This window comes from Tachyglossus aculeatus, chromosome 21 (genome assembly GCF_015852505.1).
Source record: "Tachyglossus aculeatus isolate mTacAcu1 chromosome 21, mTacAcu1.pri, whole genome shotgun sequence".
NCBI classification, from domain to species: domain Eukaryota; kingdom Metazoa; phylum Chordata; class Mammalia; order Monotremata; family Tachyglossidae; genus Tachyglossus; species Tachyglossus aculeatus.
This window is the reverse complement of record NC_052086.1, coordinates 41,537,291-41,563,357: the sequence shown is the minus strand read 5'-3', so window position 1 is coordinate 41,563,357 and position 26,067 is coordinate 41,537,291. Positions and strand designations below refer to the sequence as shown.

Sequence of the window (26,067 nt, the reverse complement as noted above, 5' to 3'; positions counted from 1 at the left end):
CCTGGCTCCGCCACATGTCTGCTGTGTGACCTGGGGCAAGTCACTTAACTTCTCGGAGCCTCAGTTCCCTCATCTGTAAAATGGGGATGATGACTGTGAGCCCCACGCGGGACAACCTGATCACCTTGTATCCCCCCAGGGCTTAGAACAGTGCTTTGCACATAGTAAGTGCTTAACAAATGTCATTATTATTAAAAACAGTGAGCTCACAGTCTAAAAACACTTACACTGTAAGTGTAAGTGTAACACAAACACTTACAGTGTTTGGAGCGCTGGACTAATCGCTTGGGAGAGTCCAATACATCAATAAACGGACACATTCTCATTAAATGTTTCACCTTGGAGATTTTCTCCATGAGCTGCTGCTCCACAGTTAAAACCCCCCGGAGGAAAAACGTCTAAATTGCAAAGAGTGGAAGAAAACTGTTTGCTCTCCAATGGCTTTTCCTCCACTGCTTTTAAACATGCTCATGTCTCCCCTATCTTAAAAAAAACCAAACGCTCCCTGTTAGGGTTCCCTCCATTTATCGCCCCATCTCCCTCTGACCATTCCTCTCCAAACTCCTCGAGCGAGTCGTCTCCACCGGCTGTCCCAGGTTCCTATCGTCCAGTTCTCTCCTTGACCCCTTCCAATCTGGCTTCTGCCCCCTTCACGCCACAGAAAATGTCCTCTCCAAAGTCACCAGTGGCCTCCTTCTTGCCAGATCCAATGGCCTCTACTCCATATCTATTCTATTTATTTTATTTTGTTAGTATGTTTGGTTTTGTTCTCTGTCTCCCCCTTGTAGACTGTGAGCCCACTGTTGGGTAGGGACCGTCTCTATATGTTGCCAACTTGTACTTCCCAAGCGCTTAGTACAGTGCTCTGCACACAGTAAGCGCTCAATAAATATGATTGATGATGATGATGATGATCCTCCTCCACACCTCAGCTGCCTTCGACTCTGCGGACCACCCCCTTCTCTCGGAAACCTTATCCCACCTCAATTTCACCGTCGCAGTCCTCTCCTGGTTCTCCTCTTATCTCTCTGGCCACTCGTCCTCAGTCTCTTTCGCGGGCTCCTTCTCTGCCTTCCATCCCCTTCTAGACTGTGAGCCCGCCGTTGGGTAGGGACCGTCTCTATATGTTGCCAACTTGGACTTCCCAAGCGCTTAGTACAGTGCTCTGCACACAGTAAGCGCTCCATAAATATGATTGAATGAATGAATCCCCTAACTATGGGGGTCCCTCAAGGTTCAGTTCTGGGTTCCCTTCTCTATCTACATTTACACCGGTGGAGAAATGATAATAATAATAATAATAATAATAATAATGGCATTTGTTAAGCGCTTACTATGTGCAAAGCACTGTTCTAAGCGCTGGGGGGGATACAAGGTGATCAAGTTGTCCCATGTGGGGCTCACAGTCTTCATCTCCATTTTACAGATGAGGTAACTGAGGCTCCGAGAAATTTCTAGACTGTCAGCCCACTGTTGAGTAGGGACTGTCTTTATATGTTGCCAACTTGTACTTCCCAAGTGCTTAGTACAGTGCTCTGCACACAGTAAGTGCTCAATAAATACGATTGGTTGATCAAGTGACTTGCCCAAGGTCACACAGCAGACATGTGGTGGAGCCAGAATTCGAACCCATGGCCTCTGACTCCAAAGCCCGGGCTCTTTCCACCGAGCCACGCTGCTTCTCTGCAGAACTCACTCGCTCCCATGACTTCAACTCCCACCTCTTTGCAAATTCCCAAACCTCCATCTCCAGCCCTGAGCTTTCTCCTTCTTGGCAGTCTCACGTAGAGCAGCAGCGTGGCTCAGTGGAAAAGAGCCCGGGCTTTGGAGTCAGAGGTCATGGGTTCGAATCCCAGCTGCGCCAATTGTCAGCTGTGTGACTTTGGGCAAGTCACTTCACTTCTCTGGGCCTCAGTTCCCTCATCTGGAAAATGGGGATGAAGACTGTGAGCTCCCCCTGGGACAACCTGATCACCTTGTAACCTGAACAGTGTTTTGCACATAGTAAGTACTTACTAAATGCCATTATTATTATTATTATCTCCTCCTGCCTGAAGACATCTTTCCTTGGATGTCCCACTGACACCTCCAACCTAATGTGTCCAAAAGAGAACTCCTCCTCTTCCTTCCCTGGGCTCCCCATGACTTTCTCATCACTCTAAATGGCTCAACCGTCCTTCCTGTCTCTCAAGCCCGTAACCTGGGCGTCCTCCTCCATTCCTTTCTCACACGCATCCCACATATTCAATCTGCCCCTAAATCTTCATTTCTACCTTCGCAACATCACTAAAATCCACCTTTCCCTCTCCGATCAAACCGTTACCAAGGATTTAGCCTCTCCCGCCTTCATTACTGTATCAGCTTCCCCATCCTCCTGTCCCTTCCCGCTCCAGTCCCTACTTCACTCTGCTGTCCTGGATCATTTTTCTACAAAATATTCAAGGCCTTGTTTCTCCACTCCTCAAGAAACTCCAGTGGTTCCTTTATTCAGTCTTATTTATTGAGCGTTTACTTTTCGCAAAGCACTGTATATATGCTCACCTGTATATATGTGCAAAGCTCACCTGTATATATGTATATTATTACTACTATATTATTATTATTACTACTACTACTAATATTATTATTACTCTATTTATTTATTTTACTTGTACATACCTATTCTATTTATTTTATTTTGTTAATACGTTTGGTTTTGTTCTCTGTCTCCCCCTTCTAGACTGTGAGCCCACTGTTGGGTAGGGACCGTCTCTATATGTTGCCAACTTGGACTTCCCAAGCGCTTAGTACAGTGCTCTACACACAGTAAGCGCTCAATCAATCAATCAATCTCATTTATTATATAAATTTATATAATAAATATAGAATATATAATATACAACAAATATATAAATAAATATATAAATAAATAAAATATGCAAGATAAATAAATCAATATATGAATTTATTATATAAATACGATTGATTGATTGATTGATTGTACCGAGCACTTGGGAGCCGGTTGTTGGGTAGGGATTGTCTCCATCCGTTGCCGAAATGCACTTTCCAAGCACTTAGTACAGTGCTCTGCATGCAGTAAGCGCTCAATAAATACGGATGAATGAATAAATGAATGAGAGTACAGTACAGCAATAAACAGACACATTCCCTGCCCACAAAGAGCATACAGTCTAGAAGGGGAGATGGACATGAATATAGACAAATAAATTACAGATACTGACACAAGTGCTGTGGGGCTGCGAGAGAGGAGGCCTATGAACCCCAAGTAGGACAAGGACTGTGTCTGATCTGATTATGTTGTATCTACCCCAGTGTTTAGTACAGTGCTTGGCACACAGTAAATGCTTACCGAATACTATTACTATTATTATTACTATTATTATCAGAGAAGCAGCTTGGCGTAGTGGTTAGAGCTCGGACCTGGGATCAGAAGGTCATGGGTTCTAATCCCGGCTCTGCCACTTGTCTGCTGTGTGTCCTTGGGTGAGTCACTTCACTTCTCTGGGCCTCAGTTCCCTCATCTACAAATTGGGGATTAAGACTTGTGAGCCCTATGCGAGACAGGGACTGTGTCCAACCCGATCCGCTTGTAACCACCCCAGTGCTTAGTACAGTACCTGGCACATAGCAGGAGCTTAACAAATACCATAATTATAACATTAATAATTAATAAAATTGAATGTCATACCATACAGCATAATAATAAATATACTATAATATACTATAATATAATATACAATGCAATGTAACATAACGTAATGTAACATAATGTAATGTAACATCATGTAATATAATATAATATAATATAATATAAAATATATAATATAATATAATATAATATAATATAATATAATATAATACATAATAAAACATAACAAAATAAAATAAATATAACAAAATATATAAAATAAATATAATAAATATGACATAATATATAACATAACATAATATAATACAATAATATAATATAAAGTAATATAATATAAAATATAATATAATAATAAACTATAATATAATATAATAGGATATAATATAATATATTAACACGATATTATTATTATGGTATTTGCTTAGCTCTTACTATTATATGTTATATAATATATACAATATCATTATAATTATATGGTTTACCATAATTATTATATATAGACTTTGAGCCTGTTGTTGGGTAGGGACTGTCTCTATACGTTGCCGAATTGTATTTTCCAAGCGCTTAGTACAGTGCTCCGCACACAGTAAGCGCTCAATAAATATGACTGACTGAATGAATTGTCATAATAATTATTATCAATAATTAATTATAATAATATTATTAATATATCATATAATGTGTATTAATATATTAATACGTATTATATAGTAATTGTTAATTATTATTATCAGCAGCAGCTTCTGCCCTCTTCCGATATATTATCAGCTGCTGGAAGGCCAGCAGGGAGAGCTCTGAGCCCTGTCTCTGAAGCCTGGATGAATTTTCATTAATGGCCTCTCTTTTTGCTCCCAAAATCGTTTGATTTTCCCAAACTCCCCACACCTTTCTCCTCCTACCCGTAAGGAATAGCACCCGGAGGTGTCTGCCTGTGGAGATAAAAGATGTCTTGGTCTTAGTCTTTCACCAAGGGTAAAGTGTTGTGAGCCCACTGTTGGGTAGGGACTGTCTCTATATGTTGCCAATTTGTACTTCCCAAGCGCTTAGTACAGTTCTCTGCACATAGTAAGCGCTCAAGAAATACGATTGATGAAGAGGGTCATACGGATCGGGGAAAGAAAATACTGGAGAGGTGTATAATGTCTGACCTCTCTGGCCCCTGCCCCAGGTAAGATCATCATCATCATCAATCGTATTTATTGAGCGCTTACTGTGTGCAGAGCACTGTACTAAGCGCTTGGGAAGTTGGCAACACATAGAGACAGTCCCTACCCAATGGAGGGCTCACAGTCTAAAAGGGGGAGACAGAGAACAAAACCAAACATACTAACAAAATTAAATAAATAGAATAGATATGTACTATTATGTAAGATATGTAAGATGGAAATCTATCAACCAATCAATCGTATTTTTGTACTTGGGAAAGTAATAATAATAATAATAATACCGATGATGGTATTTGTTGAGCACTTACTATGTGCCGGGCACTGTTCTAAGCACTGGGGTGGATACAAGCAAATCGGGATGGAAACAGTCCCTGTCCCCCGTGGGGCTCACAGTCTCAATCCCCATTTTCCGGATGAGGTTAACTGAGGCACGGAGAAGTGAAGTGACTTGCCCAGGGTCACACAGCAGACAAGGGGCAGAGCCGGGACTAGAACTCATGACCTTCTGTTTCCCAGGCCCAGGCTCTAGCCACCATGCAGTATAACAGAATTGGGAAATCTGAGGTATCCTCCTAAGCAAACCTCCTCACCTACCCTGCCCTCAAACTCTCCCACCCTGGATGACCCCTTCGTCACGACTTCCCCTCTCCCCGCACAGCACCTCAATCAATCAATCAATCGTATTTATTGAGCGCTTACTGTGTGCAGAGCACTGGACTAAGCGCTTGGGAAGTCCAAGTTGGCAACATATAGAGACAGTCCCTACCCAACAGTGGGCTCACAGTCTAGAAGGGGGAGACAGAGAACAAAACCAAACATATTAACAAAATAAAATAAATACGTACAAGTAAAATAAATAGAGTAATAAATCCGTACAAACATATATACATATATACAGGTGCTGTGGGGAAGGGAAGGAAGTAAGATGAGGGGGATGGAGAGGGGGACGAGGGGGAGAGGAAGGAATGGGCTCAGTGTGGGAAGGCCTCCTGGAGGAGGTGAGCTCTCAGTAGGGACTTGAATGGAGGAAGAGAGCCAGCAGCTTCACCAAACCTCACCCCCTCCCACACAAGTCCTCCGAAAAAGCCCCCGCTTGGCAATCCCTGCTCAATTCTCCGTCCTTTCCATTCACTCCATTCCCTCCACGGGCTTCTCCGTTTAACCGTTATTTCTTTATCCTCCCCCGAGCGCTCTCCTCGTCGACTTACGTCTCTGCGCCATTCCTCGGGACTCTCCTCGTCGATTTATTCTATTTATTTTATTTTGTTAGTCTGTTTGGTTTTGTTCTCTGTCTCCCCCTTTTAGACTGTGAGCCCACTGTTGGGTAGGGACTGTCTCTATACGTTGCCAACTTGGACTTCCCAAGCGCTTAGTACAGTGCTCTGCACACAGTCAGCGCTCAATAAATACGATTGATTGATTGATTTACATCTCTGCGCCATTTCTCGGGACTGGGGATCTCAGGAATCCTCCAGGAGCACCCCGTTTCACTTTGAGTTGTCCCCCAAGACACTTGTGGGGGCTTGGCTCCCCAGGCAATGAGGTGACCAGTCAACTCTGTTGACCATGGCGCTGCCACCGATAAGGATGCTCCTAGACTGTGAGCCCACTGTTGGCTAGGGACCGTCTATATGTTGCCAACTTGTACTTCCCAAGCGCTTAATACAGTGCTCTGCACACGGTAAGTGCTCAATAAATACGACTGATTGATGGGGAACAGTGGCGTTGTGGGGCTGACCGAAGTGGCTACTGGGGACCGTGGCCTAGAGGAGAGGCTAGGGAGCCCGGGGGGTGCTTTTCTGGACAGCTGGTCAGTCGAGGAGGATGTTATTTCATCTGAAAATGGCATTTGAGGCCAGAGGTGGGTGGGGAGGAGACCCAGAGGCCGTGTGGTAAAGAAGGGGCCCGATGGCATCCTACCTGGATTTGGAACTCTGTAGGTTTTGGCGGGTGAGGAGCCGGGCGGCGGAGATCCGTTTTTTATGGATGCTGTTCAGGCCTGTGGGGGAAAAAAGTTTCCTGAGATGCTGGGTTCGCCCAAGGGTCAGAAGGCCGCTCCCCAAAGGGTCTGAGAGTCACGCCCGGGGGACTGGGTTAGGGCCAGGCCAGACTGGCTGCCGCTCCTCATCTCTCTACCCTGAGAAGGCCCTACCCTCAAGGCCCTACTGAGAGCTCACCCCCTCCAGGAGGCCTTCCCAGACTGAGCCCCTTCCTTCCTCTCCCCCTCCTCCCCCTCTCCATCCCCCCCATCTTACCTCCTTCCCTTCCCCACAGCACCTGTATATACGGATATATGTTTGTACATATTTATTACTCTATTTATTTATTTATTTTACTTGTACATAGCTATTCTATTTATTTTATTTTGTTAGTATATTTGGTTTTGTTCTCTGCCCCCCCCCCCCCCACTTTTAGACTGTGAGCCCACTGTTGGGTAGGGACTGTATATGTTGCCAATTTGTACTTCCCAAGCGCTTAGTACAGTGCTCTGCACATAGTAAGCACTCAATAAATACGATTGATGATGATGATGATGTATATATGTTTGTACATATTTTTTACTCTATTTATTTATTTATTTTACTTGTACATTTCTATTCTATTTTATTTTGTTAGTTTGGTTTTGTTCTCTGTCTCCCCCTTTAAGACTGTGAGCCCACTGTTGGGTAGGGACTGTCTCTATATGTTGCCAACTTGGACTTCCCAAGCGCTTAGTACAGTGCTCTGCACACAGTCAGCGCTCAATAAATACGATTGATTGATTGAGAAAGGGCAAAATCTGTCCAGTCTCTCAGGCCACGTGTCGAATTCATTCATTCCATCGTATTTATTGAGCGCTTACTGTGTGCAGAGCACTGTACTAAGCGCTTGGAAAGTACAATTCGGCGACAGATAGAGACAATCCCTTCCTAACAATGGGCTCACAGTCTCTTTTCATGAAATGAATCAAGTCAGGCTGGACAGAAAGCCATTACCAATCCTAGTAGAGGACAACTAATAACTGCAGCATCTGAATACATCCATCTAGTAATACTTAAATCATAAGGAACTGGAGAAGATAACAGCCAGTAGAAGTAGTGTAGCTCAATGGAAAGAGCCCGGGCTTTGGAGTCAGAGGTCACGGGTTCAAATCCCGGCTCCGCCACTTGTCAGCTGTGTGACTTTGGGCAAGTCACGTAACTTCTCTGGGCCTCAGTTACCTCATCTGGAAAATGGGGATTAAGACTGTGGGCCCCCCCGTGGGACAACCTGATCACGTTGTAACCTCCCCAGCGCTTAGAACAGTGCTTTGCACATAGTAAGTGCTTAATAAATGCCATTATTATTCTTATAGAACCGCTTGATGAGCAAGCAGCAGCGTGGCTCAGTGGAAAGAGCCCGGGCTTTGGAGTCAGAGTCAAATCCCAGCTCCGCCACTTCATTCATTCATTCAATCGTATTTATTGAGCGCTTACTGTGTGCAGAGCACTGGACTAAGCACTTGGGAAGTACAATTTGGCAACATATAGAGACGGTCCCTACCCAACAGTGGGCTCACAGTCTAGAAGTGGGCTCACAGTCACACTTGACAGCTGTGTGACTTTGGGCAAGTCACTTCACTTCTCTGGGCCCTAGTGACCTCATCTGTCATATGGGGATGAAGACTGTGAGCCCCACGTGGGACAACCTGATGACCTTCTATCTACCCCAGCGCTTAGAACAGTGCCTGACACAAAGTAAGTGCTTAACAATCAATCAATCAATCAATCAATCGTATTTATTGAGCGCTTACTGTGTGCAGAGCACTGTACTAAGCGCTTGGGAAGTACAAGTTGGCAACATATAGAGACAGTCCCTACACAACAATGGGCTCACAGTCTAAAAGGGGAAGACGGAGAACAAAACCAAACATATTAACAAAATAAAATAAATAGAATAGATATGTACAAGTAAAATAAATAAATAAATAAATAGAGTAATAAATATGTACAAACATATATACATATACACAGGTGCTGTGGGGAAGGGAAGGAGGTAAGATGGGGAGGATGGAGAGGGGGATGAGGGGGAGAGGAAGGAAGGGGCTCAGTCTTGGAAACTTAAACTCAGTCTTAACAAACACCAACATTATTACTATTATGAGCAGAATGACCAGAGGGCTTCTGGGCTAGGATGTGTGAATAGACTGTGAGCCCGTTTTTGGGTAGGGACCATCTCCATACGTTGCCAAACTTGTACTTCCCAAGCGCTTAGTCCAGTGCTCTGCACACAGTAAGCGCTCAATAAATACGATTGAATGAATGAATGAATGAATGAATGAGCCCAGCCCGCTCGAATGACTGGCTTCTCGAAACACGCTCTGTGCCCATCCTGGTCCTTCCGCCACACTACCGTTTCAGCCACATCATCATCATCATCATCAATCGTATTTATTGAGCGCTTACTGTGTGCAGAGCACTGGACTAAGCGCTTGGGAAGTACAAATTGGCAACATATAGAGACAGTCTCTACCCAACAGTGGGCTCACAGCCATATCTAAGTGGTCACTCCCACCCTCGCCCAAATCCCCTCCCGCCAGCTCCGGCCTCCTTCCCCGGCCTGACCACCTCCAGGGTTCGCGTCGGGGCCTTTTCCCAGACGCCCCTCAGGATCCCACCGCCCCACCCTGCCCGGATCGGGCCTGCGTCTAGGCCGGAGGCGCCGGTGGTCGGCGCCGGGGTCAGGGGCCGGCCGGTTCCGCGTCCTGACCCTGAAGGATCTCCGGGGCCTCGGCGGTGTACGTCAGGCGGAACTTGCTCCTCTTCCAGCTGCGGTCGTTGCTGGTGAGGGAGTTGTTGGCCTTCTCGATGTTGACGTCGTCGCCCACGCAGAACACATCGCAGGCCGTCTACAACACACAAGGGCCGCTCAGACAGGAGTCTCCCCCGTGGAGGCTGACGGTGGCTGGGGGAGGGAGAGGCCTGGTGCCCCTCTCTCCGTCCCCCACCCCACCACCACCCCCGGACCCCCAAAGCTCCAAACCAGGCAGCTTGTGCTTTCCTAACCCACCACCTTCCGGGGCCACTGTAGAGGAGGACACAGAGAAGCAGTTTGGGCTGCTGGGTCGTGGGTTCTAATCCTGACACTGCCACTTGTCCGCTCTGTGACCGTGGACAAGTCGCTTCGCTTCTCTGGGCCTCTTTTCCCCCGTCTGGATAATGGGGGTCGAGGCCGTGAGCACTCTGTGGGACAGGGACTGTATCCGCCCTGTTTGCTTGTATCCACCTCAGCGCTTAGTACAGTATCTGGCATGTAGTAAGCACTTAACGAATACCGCAGTTGTTATTGTTATAATTATTATTATTACCTGGAGCTAAAAGATGAGCACTATTGGCTGCCTCAGCCAGGCCAAGGCCTGGGGGTCCATTTTAGACTGTGAGCCCACTGTTGGGTAGGGACTGTCTCTATATGTTGCCAATTTGTACTTCCCGAGCGCTTAGTACAGTGCTCTGCGCATAATAAGCGCTCAATAAATGCGATTGATGATGATGATGATGATGGTCAAGGTCCAGGCGTCCAGGGGAAGCCCACCAAGACTAATTGAGAAGCAGTGTGGCTTAGTGGAAAGAGCACGGGCTTCGGAGTCAGAGGACATGGGTTCTAATCCCACCTCCAAGTCCTTTCACTTCTCTGTGCCTCAGTTCCCTCCTCTGTAAAATGGGGATGAAGACTGTGAGCCCCACATGGGACAAACTGATTACCTTGTATCTCCCCCAGTGCTTAGAACAGTGCTCGGTACATAGTAAGCACTTAACAAGGACCATAATAATTTAATTAATAATTACCATATAATAATAATAATAAATAATGATGGTATTTGTTAAGCGCTTACTATGTGCCAACCACTGTTCTAAGTGCTGGGGAGGTTACAAGGTGATCAGGTTGTCCCACGGGGGGCTAACAGTTTTAATCCCCATTTTCCAGATGAGGTCACTGAGGCCCAGAGAAGTGAAGTGACTTGCCCAAAGTCACACAGCTGACAGTTGGTGGAGCCGGGATTTGAACCCATGACCTCGGACTCCAAAGCCCATGCTCTTTCCACTGAGCCGCTCTGCTTCTCTGACAATATGACAATAAACAGTGACAATCCCTGCCCACAGTGAGCTCACAGTCTAGATGGGGGGAGGAAAGATCCTCTTTCTGGTTGTCGATATTTTTTCCATCCGTCTCCCACCCGTCATCATCATCATCATCATCAATCGTATTTATTGAGCGCTTACTATGTGCAGAGCACTGTACTAAGCGCTTGGGAAGTACAAATTGGCAACATCTAGAGACAGTCCCTACCCAACAGTGGGCTCACAGTCTAAAAGGGGGAGACAGAGAACAAAACCAAATATACTAACAAAATAAACTAACAAACTAACAAACTAACAAAATAAAATAAATAGAATAGCTATGCACCCACCCACCTCCGGGTCCCAGGAGATGCTATCGATCCTCCAAGAGGCCTTCCCAGACTGAACCCCTTCCTTCCTCTCCCCCTCGTTCCCCTCTCCATCCCCCTCATCTTACCTCCTTCCCTTCCCCACAGCACCTGTATATATGTACATATGTTTGTACATATTAATTACTCTATTTATTTATCTATTTATTTTACTTGTACATATCTATTCTATTTATTTTATTTTGTTAGTATGTTTGGTTTTGTCCTCTGTCTCCCCCTTTTAGACTGTGAGCCCAATGTTGGGTAGGGACTATATATGTTGCCAATTTGCACTTCCCAAGCGCTTAGTACAGTGCTCTGCACATAGTAAGCACTCAATAAATATGATTGATTGATTGATTGATTGATGCCTATCTACTTTTTCTATTTTGTTGTCCGTCTCCCCCTCATAGACGGCGAGCCCCTTGTCGGGCAGGAACCGTCTCTATCTGTTGTCGAGTTGTACGTCCCAAGCACTCAGTACAGCGCCCCGCACACAGTAAGCGCTCGGTGAATACGATCGAACGAGCAAATTTCAAAAGAAAGGAGTTACCTTAAAGACGATTTTGGCCCAGGTTCGGAAGGCCTCTTCTTGCCCACAGAGCTCGTCGCCCTCCCTCATCTTCAGAATGCGCTCTCCGCCCAGCTCCTCCAGGAGGGTGTCCACGGCGTGCCCAAAGGCACAGAAATGGGGATATGCCCGCGAGCCGAGCCCAAACACCGAGAACCTGCAACCGAGGCCCGCGAGTCCCCCGTTAGGACCGCCCAAGGAGACCGTACTTATAATCATGATATTTCTTCATCATCATCATCATCATCAATCGTATTTATTGAGCGCTTACTATGTGCAGAGCACTGTACTAAGCGCTTGGGAAGTACAAGTTGGCAACATATAGAGACAGTCCCTACCCAACAGTGGGCTTTCATGGTATTTGAGAATAATAATAATGATAAGGATGGCATTTATTAAGTGCTTACTACGTGCAAAGCACCGTCCTAAGCGTCGGGGAACTTCCAAACTAATCAGGTTGTCCCACACGGGGCTCACGGGCTTAATGTCCAATTTCCAGATGAGGTAACTGAGGCCCAGAGAAGAGAAGTGACTTGCCCAAAGTCACACAGCTAAGTGGTGGAGCTGGGATTTGAACCCATGACCTCTGACTCCAAAGCCCGGGCTCTTTCCACTGAGCCGCGCTGAGAAGCCCCGGCCTTGGGAGTCAGAGGACGTGGGTTCTAATCCCGGCTCCGCCGCTTGTCTGCTGTGTGACCTTGGGTGAACCGCTTAATCTGCGATCAATCAATCAATCAATCAATCAATCAATCGTATTTATTGAGCGCTTACTGTGTGCAGAGCACTGTACTAAGCGCTTGGGAAGTACAAGTTGGCAACATATAGAGACAGCGATAATTCTATTTTTCTATTTTGATGCTATCGATGCCCGTCTACTTGTTTCGTTTCATTGTCCACATCCCCCCCTTCTAGACTATGAGCCTGTTCAGCTGTGTGACCTTGGGTAAGTCACTTCACTTCTCTGGGCCTCAGTTACCTCATCTGTAAAATGGGGATTAAGACTGTGAGCCCCACTTGGGACAACCTGATAAACTTGTATCTTCCCCAGAGCTTAGAATCAATCAATCAATCAATCGTATTTATTGAGCGCTTACTGTGTGCAGAGCACTGTACTAAGTGCTTGGGAAGTACAAGTTGGCAACATATAGAGACGGTTCCTACCCAACAGTGGGCTCACATTCTAGAATACTTGGCACATAGTAAATGCTTAACCATTATTATTATTATTATTATTGTCTCTATCTGTTGCCTAGTTGTACTTTCCAAGCATTTAGTCCAGTGCTCTGCACACAGTAAGTGCTCCATAAATACGATTGAATGAATCTGCCTCAGCTATTTTATCTGGAAAATGGGGATTAAGACTGTGAGCCCCACGTGGGACAATCTGATTACCTCGCATCTACCCCAGGGTTTAAACAGTGCTTGGTACCCATAATTAGTATTATTATTACTAATTCAGCATTTACTATGTGCCAAGCACTGTTCTAAGCGCTGGGATAGATACGAGGTAATCAGGTCGGACATAATCCCTGTCCCCCATGTCACACTCTTCATCTCCATTTTACAGATGAGGGAACTGAGAACTAGAAAAGTGAAGTGATTCGCCCAAGGCCACTCATTCACTCAATCGTACTTATTAAGCGCTTACTGTGTGATTAGTGGCAAGAGCCCGGGTTTGGGAATCAGAGGTTGTGGGTTCTAATCCCGGCTCCGCCACTTGTCAGCTGTGTGACTTTGGGCAAGTCGCTTCACTTCTCTGTGCCTCAGTTGTCTCATGTGTCAAATGGGGATGAAGACTGTGAGCCCCACGTGGGAACACCTGATCACCTTGCATGTACCCCAGCACTTAGAACAGTGCTTGGTACATAGTAAGCGCTTAACAAATACCATCATCACCATGAAGCAGCATGGCTCGGTGGAAAGAGCCCGGGCTTTGGAGTCAAAGGTCATGGGTTCAAATCCCGGCTCCGCCACTTGTCAGCTGGGTGACTTTGGGCAAGTCACTTCACTTCTCTGGGGCTTCAGTTCCCTCATCTGGAAAATGGGGATGAAGACTGTGAGCCCCCCGTGGGACCACCTGATCACCCTGTATCTATCCCAGCACTTAGAACAGTGCTCGGCACATAGTAAGTGCTTAACAAATACCAACATCATCATCACTGTACTGAGCGCTCGGGAAAGTACAATATGACACTAAACGGTGACATTCCCTGCCCACATCGAAATGGTAGGCTGGGATTAGAACCCAGATCCTTCCATCCGCCAGGCCCGGGGTCTAAGCACTGGGCCACGCTGCTTCTCCACTGCCCGGATGGCTTTCCCGACCACGCTGACCCGTCCACCCCAACACCCCTCACCTCACGTTAGCCAGAGGGCCGGCACTCTCGAAGGCATCCCTGGAGCCAGTCCCGTCCCTGGAGAATTGTCTGGCCTCCGAGTAGGAGGAGACGCTGTTGAAACGGACCTTGTAGCTCCTGCGAACAATCAATGGTGGTATTTAGGATAATAACGACGGCATTTAAGCATCAGCCTTCTCTCTGATCTCCCATCCTCGTGTCTCTCTCCACTTCAATCCATACTTCATGCTGCTGCCCGGATTATCTTTGTCCAGAAACGCTCTGGGCATATCACTCCCCTCCTCAAAACTCTCCAGTGGCTACCAATCAATCTGCGCATCAGGCACAAACTCCTCACCCTGGGTTTCCATGCTGTCCATCCCCTTGCCCCCTCCTACCTCACCTCCCTTCTCTCCTTGTCCAGCCCAGCCCGCACCCTCCACTCCTCTGCCACTAATCTCCTCACCGTACCTCGTTCCCGCCCGTCCCGCCATCGACCCCCGGCCCACGTCATCCCCCGGGCCTGGAATGCCCCCAATCCCTCTGCCCCTCCGCCAAGCTAACTCTTTTCCTCCCTTCAAGGCCCTGCTGAGAGCTCACCTCCTCCAGGAGGCCTTCCCAGACTGAGCCCCTTCCTTCCTCTTCCCCTCATCCCCCTCTCCATCCCCCCCTTCTTACCTCCTTCCTTTCCCCACAGCACCTGTATATATGTATATATGTTTGTACATATTTATTACTCTATTTATTTATTTATTTTATTTGTACATATCTATTCTATTTATTTTATTTTGTTAGTATGTTTGGTTTTGTTCTCTGCCTCCCCCTTTTAGACTGTGAGCCCACTGTTGATTAGGGACTGTCTCTATATGTTGCCAATTTGTACTTCCCAAGCGCTTAGTACAGTGCTCTGCACATAGTAAGCACTCAATAAATACGATTGATGATGATGATGATTTAAGCGTTTACCACATGCCAAGCACTGTTCTAAGCGCTGGGAGCGATCCAAGGTAATCCGGTTGGACACGGTCCCTGTCCTACATGAGGTTCACACTCTTAATCCCCATTTTCACAGATGAGGTCACTGAGGCCCAGAGAAGTGGAGTGACTTGCCCAAGAGGAGACAAGTGGCGGAGCTGGGATTAGAACCCACGACCTCTGACTCCCAAGCTCCAGCTCTTCATTCATGCTTTCAATCATATTTATTGAGCGCTTACTGTGTGCAGAGCACTGTTGTAAGCGCTTGGGAAGTCCAAGTTGGCAACATATAGAGATGGTCCCTATCCAACAGTGGGCTCACAGTCTAGAAGGAGGAGACAGAGAACAAAACCAAACATATTAACAAAATAAAATCAATAGAATAAATATGTACAATTAAAATAAATAGAGTAATAAATCTGTACAAACATATATCCATATATACAGGTGCTGTGGAGAGGGGAAGGAGGTAAGGCGGGGGGGATGGGGAGGGGGAGGTGGGGGAGAGGAAGAAGGGGGCTTTTGCCACTAGGCCATGCTATTCATAGTAATTATGAGTGCTTAATAAGTGCAGAGCAATATACTAAGCACTTGGCAGGGAAGCAGCATGGCTTAGCGGAAGACCACAGGCTTGGGAGTCAGAGGTCGTGGGTTCTAATCCCACCTCTGCCACTTGTCAGCTCTGTGACTTTGGGCAAGTCACTTCACTTCTCTGTTCCTCATTGGTCTCATCTGTAAAATGGGGATTAAGACTGTGAGCCCCACACGGAACAACTTGATTACCTTGTTTCTACTCCAGCGTGTAGAACAGAGCTTGGCAAATAGAAAGTGTTTAACACATAACATTATTATTATTATTATAATACAACAGAATTTGCAGACATGTTCCCTGCCCACAACGAGCTTACAGTCTAGAGGAGAGGAGGCAGACATCAATATAAATAAGATCCAGACATGTACAAAGGTCTCTCCTAAGAACTGACACCTTATTGTGGCAGGAGAGTTTGCGTGCACTGATAAAGTTTAGAGCTGTGCCACATAGGGCTAACCAGAATGGAAAAGTGAATCAAAGTCGATACGCTGGGCCGCAGCGGAGGCGTGGGAAACAGTCAAAGGCAGATGATAAAGTGATCAAAATGTTGATCAAAAGATAAGGGCAGAGACTCAAGTTTTTACTTGAGCAGAGGGAGGGAGAAAGTGAAAGAGAGAGGGAGACAAAGAGGGAGAGAGAGAAAGGAAGAGAGAGAAATGGAAAGGGAGGGAGAGGGAGGATGAGAGAAAGTGAGAGGGAGAGAAAGAGGGAGAGATAGAGGGAGAGGGAGGAAGAGGAAGAGAGAAAGAGAGAGGGAGAGAAAGAGGGAGCGATGTTGCCAACTTGTACTTCCCACACAGTAAGTGCTCAATAAATACGATTGAATGAATGAAGAGAGAAAGTGAGAGGGAGAGAAAGAGGGAGAGGGAGAAAGAGAGAAAGTAAGAGGGAGAGAAAGAGGGATAGAGGGAGTGGGAGGGAGAGGGAGGAAGAAAGTGAGAGGGAGAGAGAGAGAGGGAGAGAAAAGGGGAGAAAAGGAGAAAGGGAGAGGGAGAGAAAGAGGGAGAGATAGAGGGAGCGGGAGGGAGAGGAAGGAAGAAAGTGAGAAGGAGAGAAAGGGAGAGATAGAGGGAGAGAGAGTCAAAAGGGGAGATAAAGGAAAGGGAGAGGGAGAGAAAGAGGGAGAGGGACGGAGGGACGGAGGGACGGAGGGACGGAGAGGGAGGAAGAGAGAAAGTGAGAGGGAGAGAAAGAGGGAGAAAGAGAGAAAGTGAGAGGGAGAGAAAGGGAGAAAAAGAGAAAGGGAGAGGGAAAGAAAGAGGGAGAGATAGAGGGAGAGGGAGGGAGAGGGCGGAAGAGAGAAAGTGAGAGGGAGAGGAAGAGGGAGAGATGGAGAGGGAGAGAAAAGGGGAGAAAAAGAGAAAGGGAGAGGGAGAGAAAGAGGGGGAGAGGGAGTGGGAGGGAGAGAAAGAGGGGGAGAGGGAGTGGGAGGGAGAGAAAGAGGGATAGAGGGAGTGGGAGGGAGAGGGAGGAAGAAAGTGAGAGGGAGAGAAAGAAGGAGAGAAAGAGGAAGAGGGAGATAAAAGAGGAGAAAAAGAGAAAGGGAGAGGGAGAGAAAAGGGGAGAAAAAGAGAAAGGGAGAGGGAGAGAAAGAGGGAGAGATAGAGAGAGAGGGAGGGAGAGGGAGGAAGAGAGAAAGTGAGAGGAAGAGAAAGAGGGAGAGATAGAGGGGGAGGGAGAGAAAAGGGGAGAAAAAGAGAAAGGGAGAGGGAGAAAGAGAGAAAGGGAGAGGGAGAGAAAGAGGGATAGAGGGAGTGGGAGGGAGAGAAAGAGGGATAGAAGGAGTGGGAGGGAGAGGGAGGAAGAAAGTGAGAGGGAGAGAAAGAAGGAGAGAAAGAGGAAGAGGGAGATAAAAGGGGAGAAAAAGAGAAAGGGAGAGGGAGAGAAAAGGGGAGAAAAAGAGAAAGGGAGAGGGAGAGAAAGAAGGAGAGATAGAGGGAGAGGGAGGGAGAGGGAGGAAGAGAGAAAGTGAGAGACAGTGAGCCAGAGATAGAGAGGGAGAGAAAGGAAGAGAGAGAGAGAGAAGGGAGAAAAAGAGAAATAAGGTGCAGATAATAATAATAATAATAATAATAATAATGGCATAACAGTCATAATCCCCATTTTACAGATGAGGTCACTGAGGTGCAGAGAATAATAATAATAATAATAACAATAATGGCATTTATTAAGCGCTTACTATGTGCAAAGCAGTGTTCTAAGCACTGGGGAGGTTACAAGGTGATCAGGTTGTCCCACGGGGGGCTCGCAGTCTTAATTCCCATTTTACAGATGAGGGAACTGAGGCACAGAGAAGTTAAGTGACCCACCCAAAGTCACACAGCTGACAAGTGGCGGAGCTGGGATTTGAACCCCTGACCTCTGACTCCAAAGCCCGGGCTCTTTCCACTGAACCACACTGGGGGAAGGTTAAGTGAAGTGAAGTGACTTGCCCAAAATCACACAGCAGACATGTGGGGGAGCCGGGATTAGAACCCATGACCTCTGACTCCCAAGCCCGGGCTCTTTCCACCAGGTCACGCTGCTTCTCATAGAGTTGGGGAGGTTACAAGGTGATCAGGTTGTCTCACGGGGGGCTCACAGTCTTCATCCCCATCTTACAGATGAGGTCACTGAGGCCCAGAGAAGTGAAGTGACTTGCCCAAAGTCACACAGTTGACAGTGGCCGGAGCCGGGATTTGAACCCATGACCTCTGACTCCAAAGCTCGGGCTCTTTTCCACTGAGCCATGCTGCTTCTCTAAGCATGTATTGAGCGCTTCGAACTGAGCGCATGGTAGAGCTCCACAGACTGGAAGTGGTAGACAGAGAAGCAGCGTGGCTCAGTGGAAAGAGCCCGGGCTTTGGAGTCAGAGGTCATGGGTTCGAGTCCCAGCTCTGCCAATTGTCAGCTGTGTGACTTTGGGCAAGTCACTTCACTCCTCTGTGCCTCCGTTACCTCATCTATAAAATGGGGATTAAGACTGTGACCCTCTGTGGGACAACCTGATCACCTTGTAACCTCCCCAGCGCTTAGAACAGTGCTTTGCACATAGTAAGCGCTTAATAAATGCCATTATTATTATTATTATTATTCTCTGCACCTCAGTGACCTCATCTGTAAAATGGGGATTAAGACTGTTAGCCCCCTGTGGGACAACCTGATCACCTTATAACTTCCTCAGCGCTTAGAATAGTGCTTTGCACATAGTAAGCGCTTAATAAATGCCATGATTATTATTATTATTATTATTCTCTGCACCTCAGTGACCTCATCTGTAAAATGGGGATTAAGACTGTGAGCCCCCTGTGGGACAACCTGATCACCTTGTAACCTCCCCAGCGCTTAGAACAGTGCTTTGCACATAGTAAGTGCTTAATAAATGCCATTATTATTATTATTATTATTCTCTGCACCTCAGTGACCTCATCTGTAAAATGGGGATTAAGACTGTGAGCCCCCCGTGGCACAACCTGATCACCTTATAACCTCCCCAGCGCTTAGAACAGTGCTCTGCACATAGTAAGCACTTAATAAATGCCATTATTATTATTATTATTATTCTCTGCACCTCAGTGACCTCATCTGTAAAATGGGGATTAAGACTGTTAGCCCCCCGTGGGACAACCTGATCACCTTATAAGCTCCTCAGCGCTTAGAATAGTGCTTTGCACATAGTAAGTGCTTAATAAATGCTATTATTATTATTATTCTCTGCACCTCAGTGACCTCATCTGTCAAATGGGGATGAAGACTGTTAGCCCCCTGTGGGACAACCTGATCACCTTGTAACCTCCCCAGCGCTTAGAACAGTGCTTTGCACATAGTAAGCACTTAATAAATGCCATCATTATTATTATTATTATTGGGGAGACAGACAACAAAACAAGACATGGTTGGTTGAATGTGGCGTAGGGGCTACAGCCCGGCCTTGCGAGTCAGAAGGTCATGGGTTCTAATCCCGGCTCCATCACTCGTCTGCTGTTTGACCTTGGGCAAGTCATTTCCCTTCTGGTGCCTCAGTTTCCCTCATCTGGAAAATGGGGAGTGAGACCGGGAGCCCCACGTGGGACGGGGACCGTGTCCAGCCCGATTTGCTCAGATCCACACCCGCGTTGAGTACAGTGCCCGGAACACAGTAAGCGCTTCACAAATAGAGAAGCAGCGTGGCTTAGTGGAAAGTGCTCGGGCTTGGGAGTCAGAGGTCGTGGGTTCGAATCCCGGCTCTCCCGCTTATCAGCTGTGTGACTTTGGATAACTCACTTCCCTTCTCCGGGCCTCAGTTCCCTCATCTGTAAAATGGGGTTGAAGACTGTGAGCCCCACGAGGGACAAACCTGTTTGCATTCATTCATTCATTCATTCAATCGTCGGCTGTGTGACTTTGGACAACTCACTTCCACTCTCCAGGCCTCAGTTCCCTCATCTGTAAAATGGGGTTGAAGACTGTGAGCCCCACGAGGGACAAATCTGATTACTTTGCATTCATTCATTCATTCATTCAGTAGTCAGCTGTGTGACTTTGGACCACTCACTTCCATTCACCGGGCCTCAGTTCCCTCATCTGCAAAATGGGGTTGAAGACTGTGAGCCCCCCGTGGGACAACCTGATTGCATGCATTCATTCATTCATTCAATCGTCAGCTGTGTGACTTTGGACAACTCACTTCCCCTCTCTGGGCCTCAGTTCCCTCATCTGTAAAATGGGGTTGAAGACTGTGAGCCCCACGAGGGACAACCTGATTGCATTCATTGATTCATTCAATCATCAGCTGTGTGACTTTGGACAACTCACTTCCCTTCACCGGGCCTCAGTTCCCACATCTGTAAAATGGGGTTGAAGACTGTGAGCCCCCCGTGGGACAACCTGATTGCATGCATTCATTCATTCATTCAATCGTCAGCTGTGTGACTTTGGACAACTCACTTCCCCTCTCCGGGCCTCAGTTCCCTCATCTGTAAAATGGGGTCAAAGACTGTGAGCCCCCCGTGGGACAACCTGATTACTTTGCATTCATTCATTCATTCAATCGTATTTATTGAGCGCTTACTGTGTGCCTCTGCTTGGGAACTCCAGCGCTTGGCCACATAGTAAGCGCCTAACGAATACCATAATTATTATTATTATCATTACCATCATTCCGACGACCAGAGCAAGTACCTGACGTTGCTTTGCGAAACCTTACACGGAATGCTGGATGAGCGCTTAGACAGTGCCTGGCACATAGTAAGCGCTTAACGAAGACCGTTATAAAGAAAAGAAAGAGAAAGCGGGAGGGTGAGAGGGTGGGAAGACTGTGAGCCCCATGTGGGATAACCTGATGACCTTGTATCCCCCCCAGCGCTTAGAACAGTGCTTGGCACATAGTAAGGGCTTAACTAATACCAATATTTATTATTATTATTATTAATAATAATAATAATAATAATAAAAACTGGCCAATAATGTCATGGGGGCTTCTCCATCACCATGCCCAAACCAAGCGGGACAAATCGCAGGCTTTTAGGGTCCAGTTTTCGCCCGCGCCGGATACTTTATCCCATCACTTACTTCCTCTCATCCGCCATGGAATGCAGATGTCTCATCTCCATCAGGGCGCAGCCAAATTTCTGGAGAAAGAGGGAAAATAATAATAATGAAGAAAGACGGTATCGATTAAACCCTCAAGCGGCGTGGCTTAGTGGCAAGAGCCCGGGCTTGGGAGTCAGAGGGCCTGGGTTCTAATCCCGGCTCCGCCACTTGTCAGCTGGGTGACTTTGGGTGAGTCACTTCACTTCTCTGGGCCTCAGTGACCTCATCCGTAAAATGGGGATTAAGACTGTGAGCCTCTACGTGGGACAACCAGATAACCTTATTATCTCCCCCAGTGCTTAGAACAGTGCTTGGCACATAGTAAGCGCTTAACAAATGCCATTATTATTATTATTATTATTATTGTTATTATTAAGACTGTGAGCCCCTCATGGAACAACGTAATGACCTTGTATCTCCCCCAGTGCTTAGAACAGTGCTTGGCACATAGTAAGCGCTTAACAAATGCCATTATTATTATTATTATTATTCTTATTATTATTAAGACCGTGAGCCCCTCACGGAACAACCTAATGACCTTGTATCTCCCCCAGCACTTAGAACAGTGCTTGGCACATAGTAAGCGCTTAACAAATTCCATTATTATTATTATTATTATTATTATTGTTATTGTTATTATTAAGACTGTGAGCCCCTCACGGAACAACCTAATGACCTTGCATCTACCCGAGCGGCAAGCGCTTAACAAATACCATCATCATTATTATTATTATTAAGACTGTGAGCCCCTCGTGGAACAACCTGATGACCTTGTATCTACTCCAGCGCTTAGAACAGTGCTTGGCACATAGTAAGCGCTTAACAAATACCATTGTTATTATTATTATTATTAAGGCTGTGAGCCCCTCACAGAACAACCTAATTACCTTGTATCTACCCCAGCGGTTAGAACAGTGCTCGGCACATAGTAAGCGCTTAACAAATACTATTATTATTATTAAGACTGTGAGCCCCTCGTGGAACAACCTGATGACCTTGTATTTACCCCAGCGCTTAGAACAGTGCTTGGCACATAGCAAGCGCTTAACAAACACCATTATTATTATTATTATTAAGGCTGTGAGCCCCTCACAAAACAATCTAATTACCTTGTATCCACCCCAGCAGTTAGAACAGTGCTCGGCACATAAGTGCTTAACAAATACCATCATTATTAATATTATTATTAAGACTGTGAGCCCCTCGTGGAATAACCTGATGATCTTGTATTTACCCCAGCACTTAGAACAGTGCTTGGCACATAGTAAGCGCTTAACAAAGCTTAAAAAATACCATTATTATTATTATTATTATTAAGGCTGTGAGCCCCTCACAGAACAACCTAATTACCTTGTATCTACCCCAGTGATTAGAACAGTGCTCAGCACATAGTAAGCGCTTAACAAATACTATTATTATTATTATTATTATTATTAAGACTGTTTGCCCCTTGTGGAACAACCTAATTACCTTTTATCAACCCCATCGCTTAGAACAGTGCTTGGCACATAGTAAGCACTTAACAAATACCATTATTATTATTATTATTAAGACTGTGAGCCCCTCGGGGAACAAGCTAATTACCTTGTATCTCCCCCAGTGCTTAGAACAGTGCTTGGCACATAGTAAGCGCTGAACAAATACCATCATTATTATTATTATTGTTATGATGTGCTGGGCACTTTTCTAAACACTGGGGTAGATCCAAGGTAATCAGGTTGTCCCCCGTGGGGTCACAGTCTCCATCCCCGTTTTCCAGAGGAGGGAACTGAGGCCCAGAGAATAATAATAATAATAATAATAATAATGGCATTTATTATGCACTTACTATGTGCAAAGCACTGTTCTAAGCGCTGGAGAGGTTACAAAGTGATCAGGTTGCCCCACGGGGGACTCACAGTCTTCATCCCCATTTGACAGATGAGGTAACTGAGGCCCAGAGAAGTGAAGTGACTTGCCCCAAGTCACACAGGTGACAACTGGTGGAGCCGGGATTTGAACCCATGACCTCCGACTCCAAAGCCCGGGCTCTTTCCACTAAGCCACGCTGCTTCTCTATCAATCAATCAATCAATCGTATTTATTGAGCGTTTACTGTGTGCAGAGCACTGGACTAAGCGCTTGGGAAGTCCAAGTCGGCAACATAGAGAGACTTTTCTAGACTATGAGCCTACTTTCTAGACTGTGAGCCCGCTGTTGGGTAGGGACTGTCTCTATGTGTTGCCAACTTGTACTTCCCAGGCGCTTAGTACAGTGCTCCGCACACAGTAAGCCCTCAATAAATACGATTGATTGATTGATTGATTGATTGATTGATTGAGATGGTCCCTACCCAACAGTCTCTAGACTGCGAGCCCATTTTTGGGTAGGGACCGTCTCCCTATGTTGCCAACTTGGACTTCCCAAGCGCTTAGTCCAGTGCCCTGCACACAGTAAGCGCTCAGTAAATACGATTGAATGAGTGAATGAATGAAAGGGCTGGGGTGGGGGGTGTGAAGGGGGAAGGGAGGTCAATGGGACCCCCTGGTTGGGTAGGGGGAGGAGGGTAAAATGGGCCGGGGCTGAATTGGTGGTTTTTGGCGCCTGTTGGAGGGACACAAACTTGGGGGGACACAAGGCTTAGTACAGTGCTCTGCACACAGTAAGCGCTCAATAAATACGATTGATTGATTGATTGATTGATTGGCAGGCTGGCAGGCCGGCCGGGCACAGCCGGGGGCAGGCAGCCGGAGGAACCTGGAGAGGAGGTGACTGAAGCACAGAGAAGTCAAGTGACCTCCCTAATGTCGCACAGCAGACAAGTGGCAGAGCTAGAATTAGAACCCAGGACCTCCGACTCCCAAGCCCGGGCTCTTTCCATTGAGCCACGCTGCTTCTCTTCCCCACAGCACCTGTATATATGTATATATGTTTGTACATATTTATTACTCTATTTATTTATTTTACTTGTACATATCTATTCTATTTATTTGATTTTGTTAGTATGTTTGGTTTTGTTCCCTGTCACCCCCTTTTAGACTGTGAGCCCACTGTTGGGTAGGGACTGCCTCTGTATGTTGCCGATTTGTACTTCTCAAGCGCTTAGTACAGTGCTCTGCACATAGTAAGCGCTAAATAAATACGATTGATGATGATGATGATGATGCTTCTGTATGTCATGATGTTTTGTGTCTATAGTAATGATGTAGTATACATCTATAATTATGTTTATTCGGATAGCATTGGCACCTGTCTACTTATTTTGTTGTGTGTCTCCCCCTTCTAGACTGTGAGCCCGTTGTTGGGTAGGGACTGTCTCTGTGTGTTGCCGATTTGTACTTCCCAAGCGCTTAGTACAGTGCTCCGCACACAGTAAGCGCTCAGTAAATACGATTGAATGAATGAATGAATGAAAGGCTCGCACAGAGGTGGGGGGAGACCCGGGCGTCCTCCCTCAGCCCACTGATGTGGAAAGAGACACAATTCCACACACACACACACACACACACCCTTGTGACTTTAGGCAAGTCATTTCCCACCTCCGGGCCTCAGTTCCCTCATCTGTCAAATGGGGAGGTGAAGACTGTGAGCCCCACGTGGGACAACCTGATAAATAAAATAAATGATGGCATTTCATTGAGCGCTTACTACGTGCAAAGTACTGTTCTAAGCACTGGGGAGGTTACAAGGTGATCAGGTTGTCCCACGGGGGGCTCACAGTCTTCATCCCCATTTGACAGATGAGGGAACTGAGGCCCAGAGAATCAATCAATCCATCGTATTTATTGAGCGCTTACTGTGTGCAGAGCACTGGACTAAGCGCTTGGGAAGTACAAGTTGGCAACATATAGAGACGGTCCCGACTCAACAGTGGGCTCACCGTCTAGAGAAGTGAAGTGACTTGCCCAAAGTCACCCAGCTGACAATTGGCGGAGCCGGGATTTGAACCCATGACCTCTGACTCCAAAGCCCGGGCTCTTACCACTGAGCAGCCATGCTGATGACCCCGTATCTCCCCCAGCGCTTAGAACAGGGCTTGGCCCAGAGTAAGCGCTTAACAAATACCGTCACTATTATTATTATTCATTCAATTGTATTTATTGAGCGCTTACTGTGTGCAGAGCACTGGACTAAGCGCTTGAGAAGTCCAAGTTGGCAACATATAGAGACGGTCCCTACCCAGCAGCAGGCTCACAGTCTAGAAGCATATTATGTATGGAAGCAGTGTGGCTCAATGGAAAGAGCCCGGGCTTGGGAGCCAGAGGTCATGGGTTCAAATCCCGGCCCCGCCAATTGTCAGCTGGGTGACTTTGGGCAAGTCACTTCACTTCTCTGGGCCTCAGTTCCCTCATCCGGAAAATGGGGGTGAAGACTGTGAGCTCCCGTGGGACAACCTGATCACCTTGTATCCTCCCCAGCGCTTAGAACAGGGCTTGGCACAGAGTAAGCGCTTAACAAATACCATCACTATTAATATTATGTATGGAAGCAGTGTGGCTCAATGGAAAGAGCCTGGGCTTGGGAGTCAGAGGTCATGGGTTCAAATCCCAGCCCCACCAGTTGTCATTTGGGTGACTTTGGGCAAGTCACTTCACTTCCCTGGGCCTCAGTTCCCTCATCCGGAAAATGGGGGTGAAGACTGTGAGCTCCCATGGGACAATCTGATGAACTTGTATCCTCCCCAGCGCTTAGAACAGGGCTTGGCACAGAGTAAGTGCTTAACAAATACCATCACTATTATTATTATGTATGGAAGCAGTGTGGCTCAGTGGAAAGAGCCCGGGCTTAGGGAGTCAGAGGTCAT

The 26,067-nt window shown here is 46.6% G+C and overlaps 1 protein-coding gene across 1 annotated transcript in view; it reads right to left on the bottom strand.

The window, feature by feature from the left end:
- Positions 1–26,067, bottom strand: part of NOS1 (nitric oxide synthase 1) — a 178,925-nt gene that overhangs the window by 39,122 nt on the left and 113,736 nt on the right. The window contains 5 exon segments of the mRNA XM_038763769.1: positions 6,736–6,814; positions 9,544–9,682; positions 11,814–11,988; positions 14,189–14,305; positions 21,264–21,322. Coding sequence (XP_038619697.1) covers positions 6,736–6,814; positions 9,544–9,682; positions 11,814–11,988; positions 14,189–14,305; positions 21,264–21,322 — 569 coding nt within the window.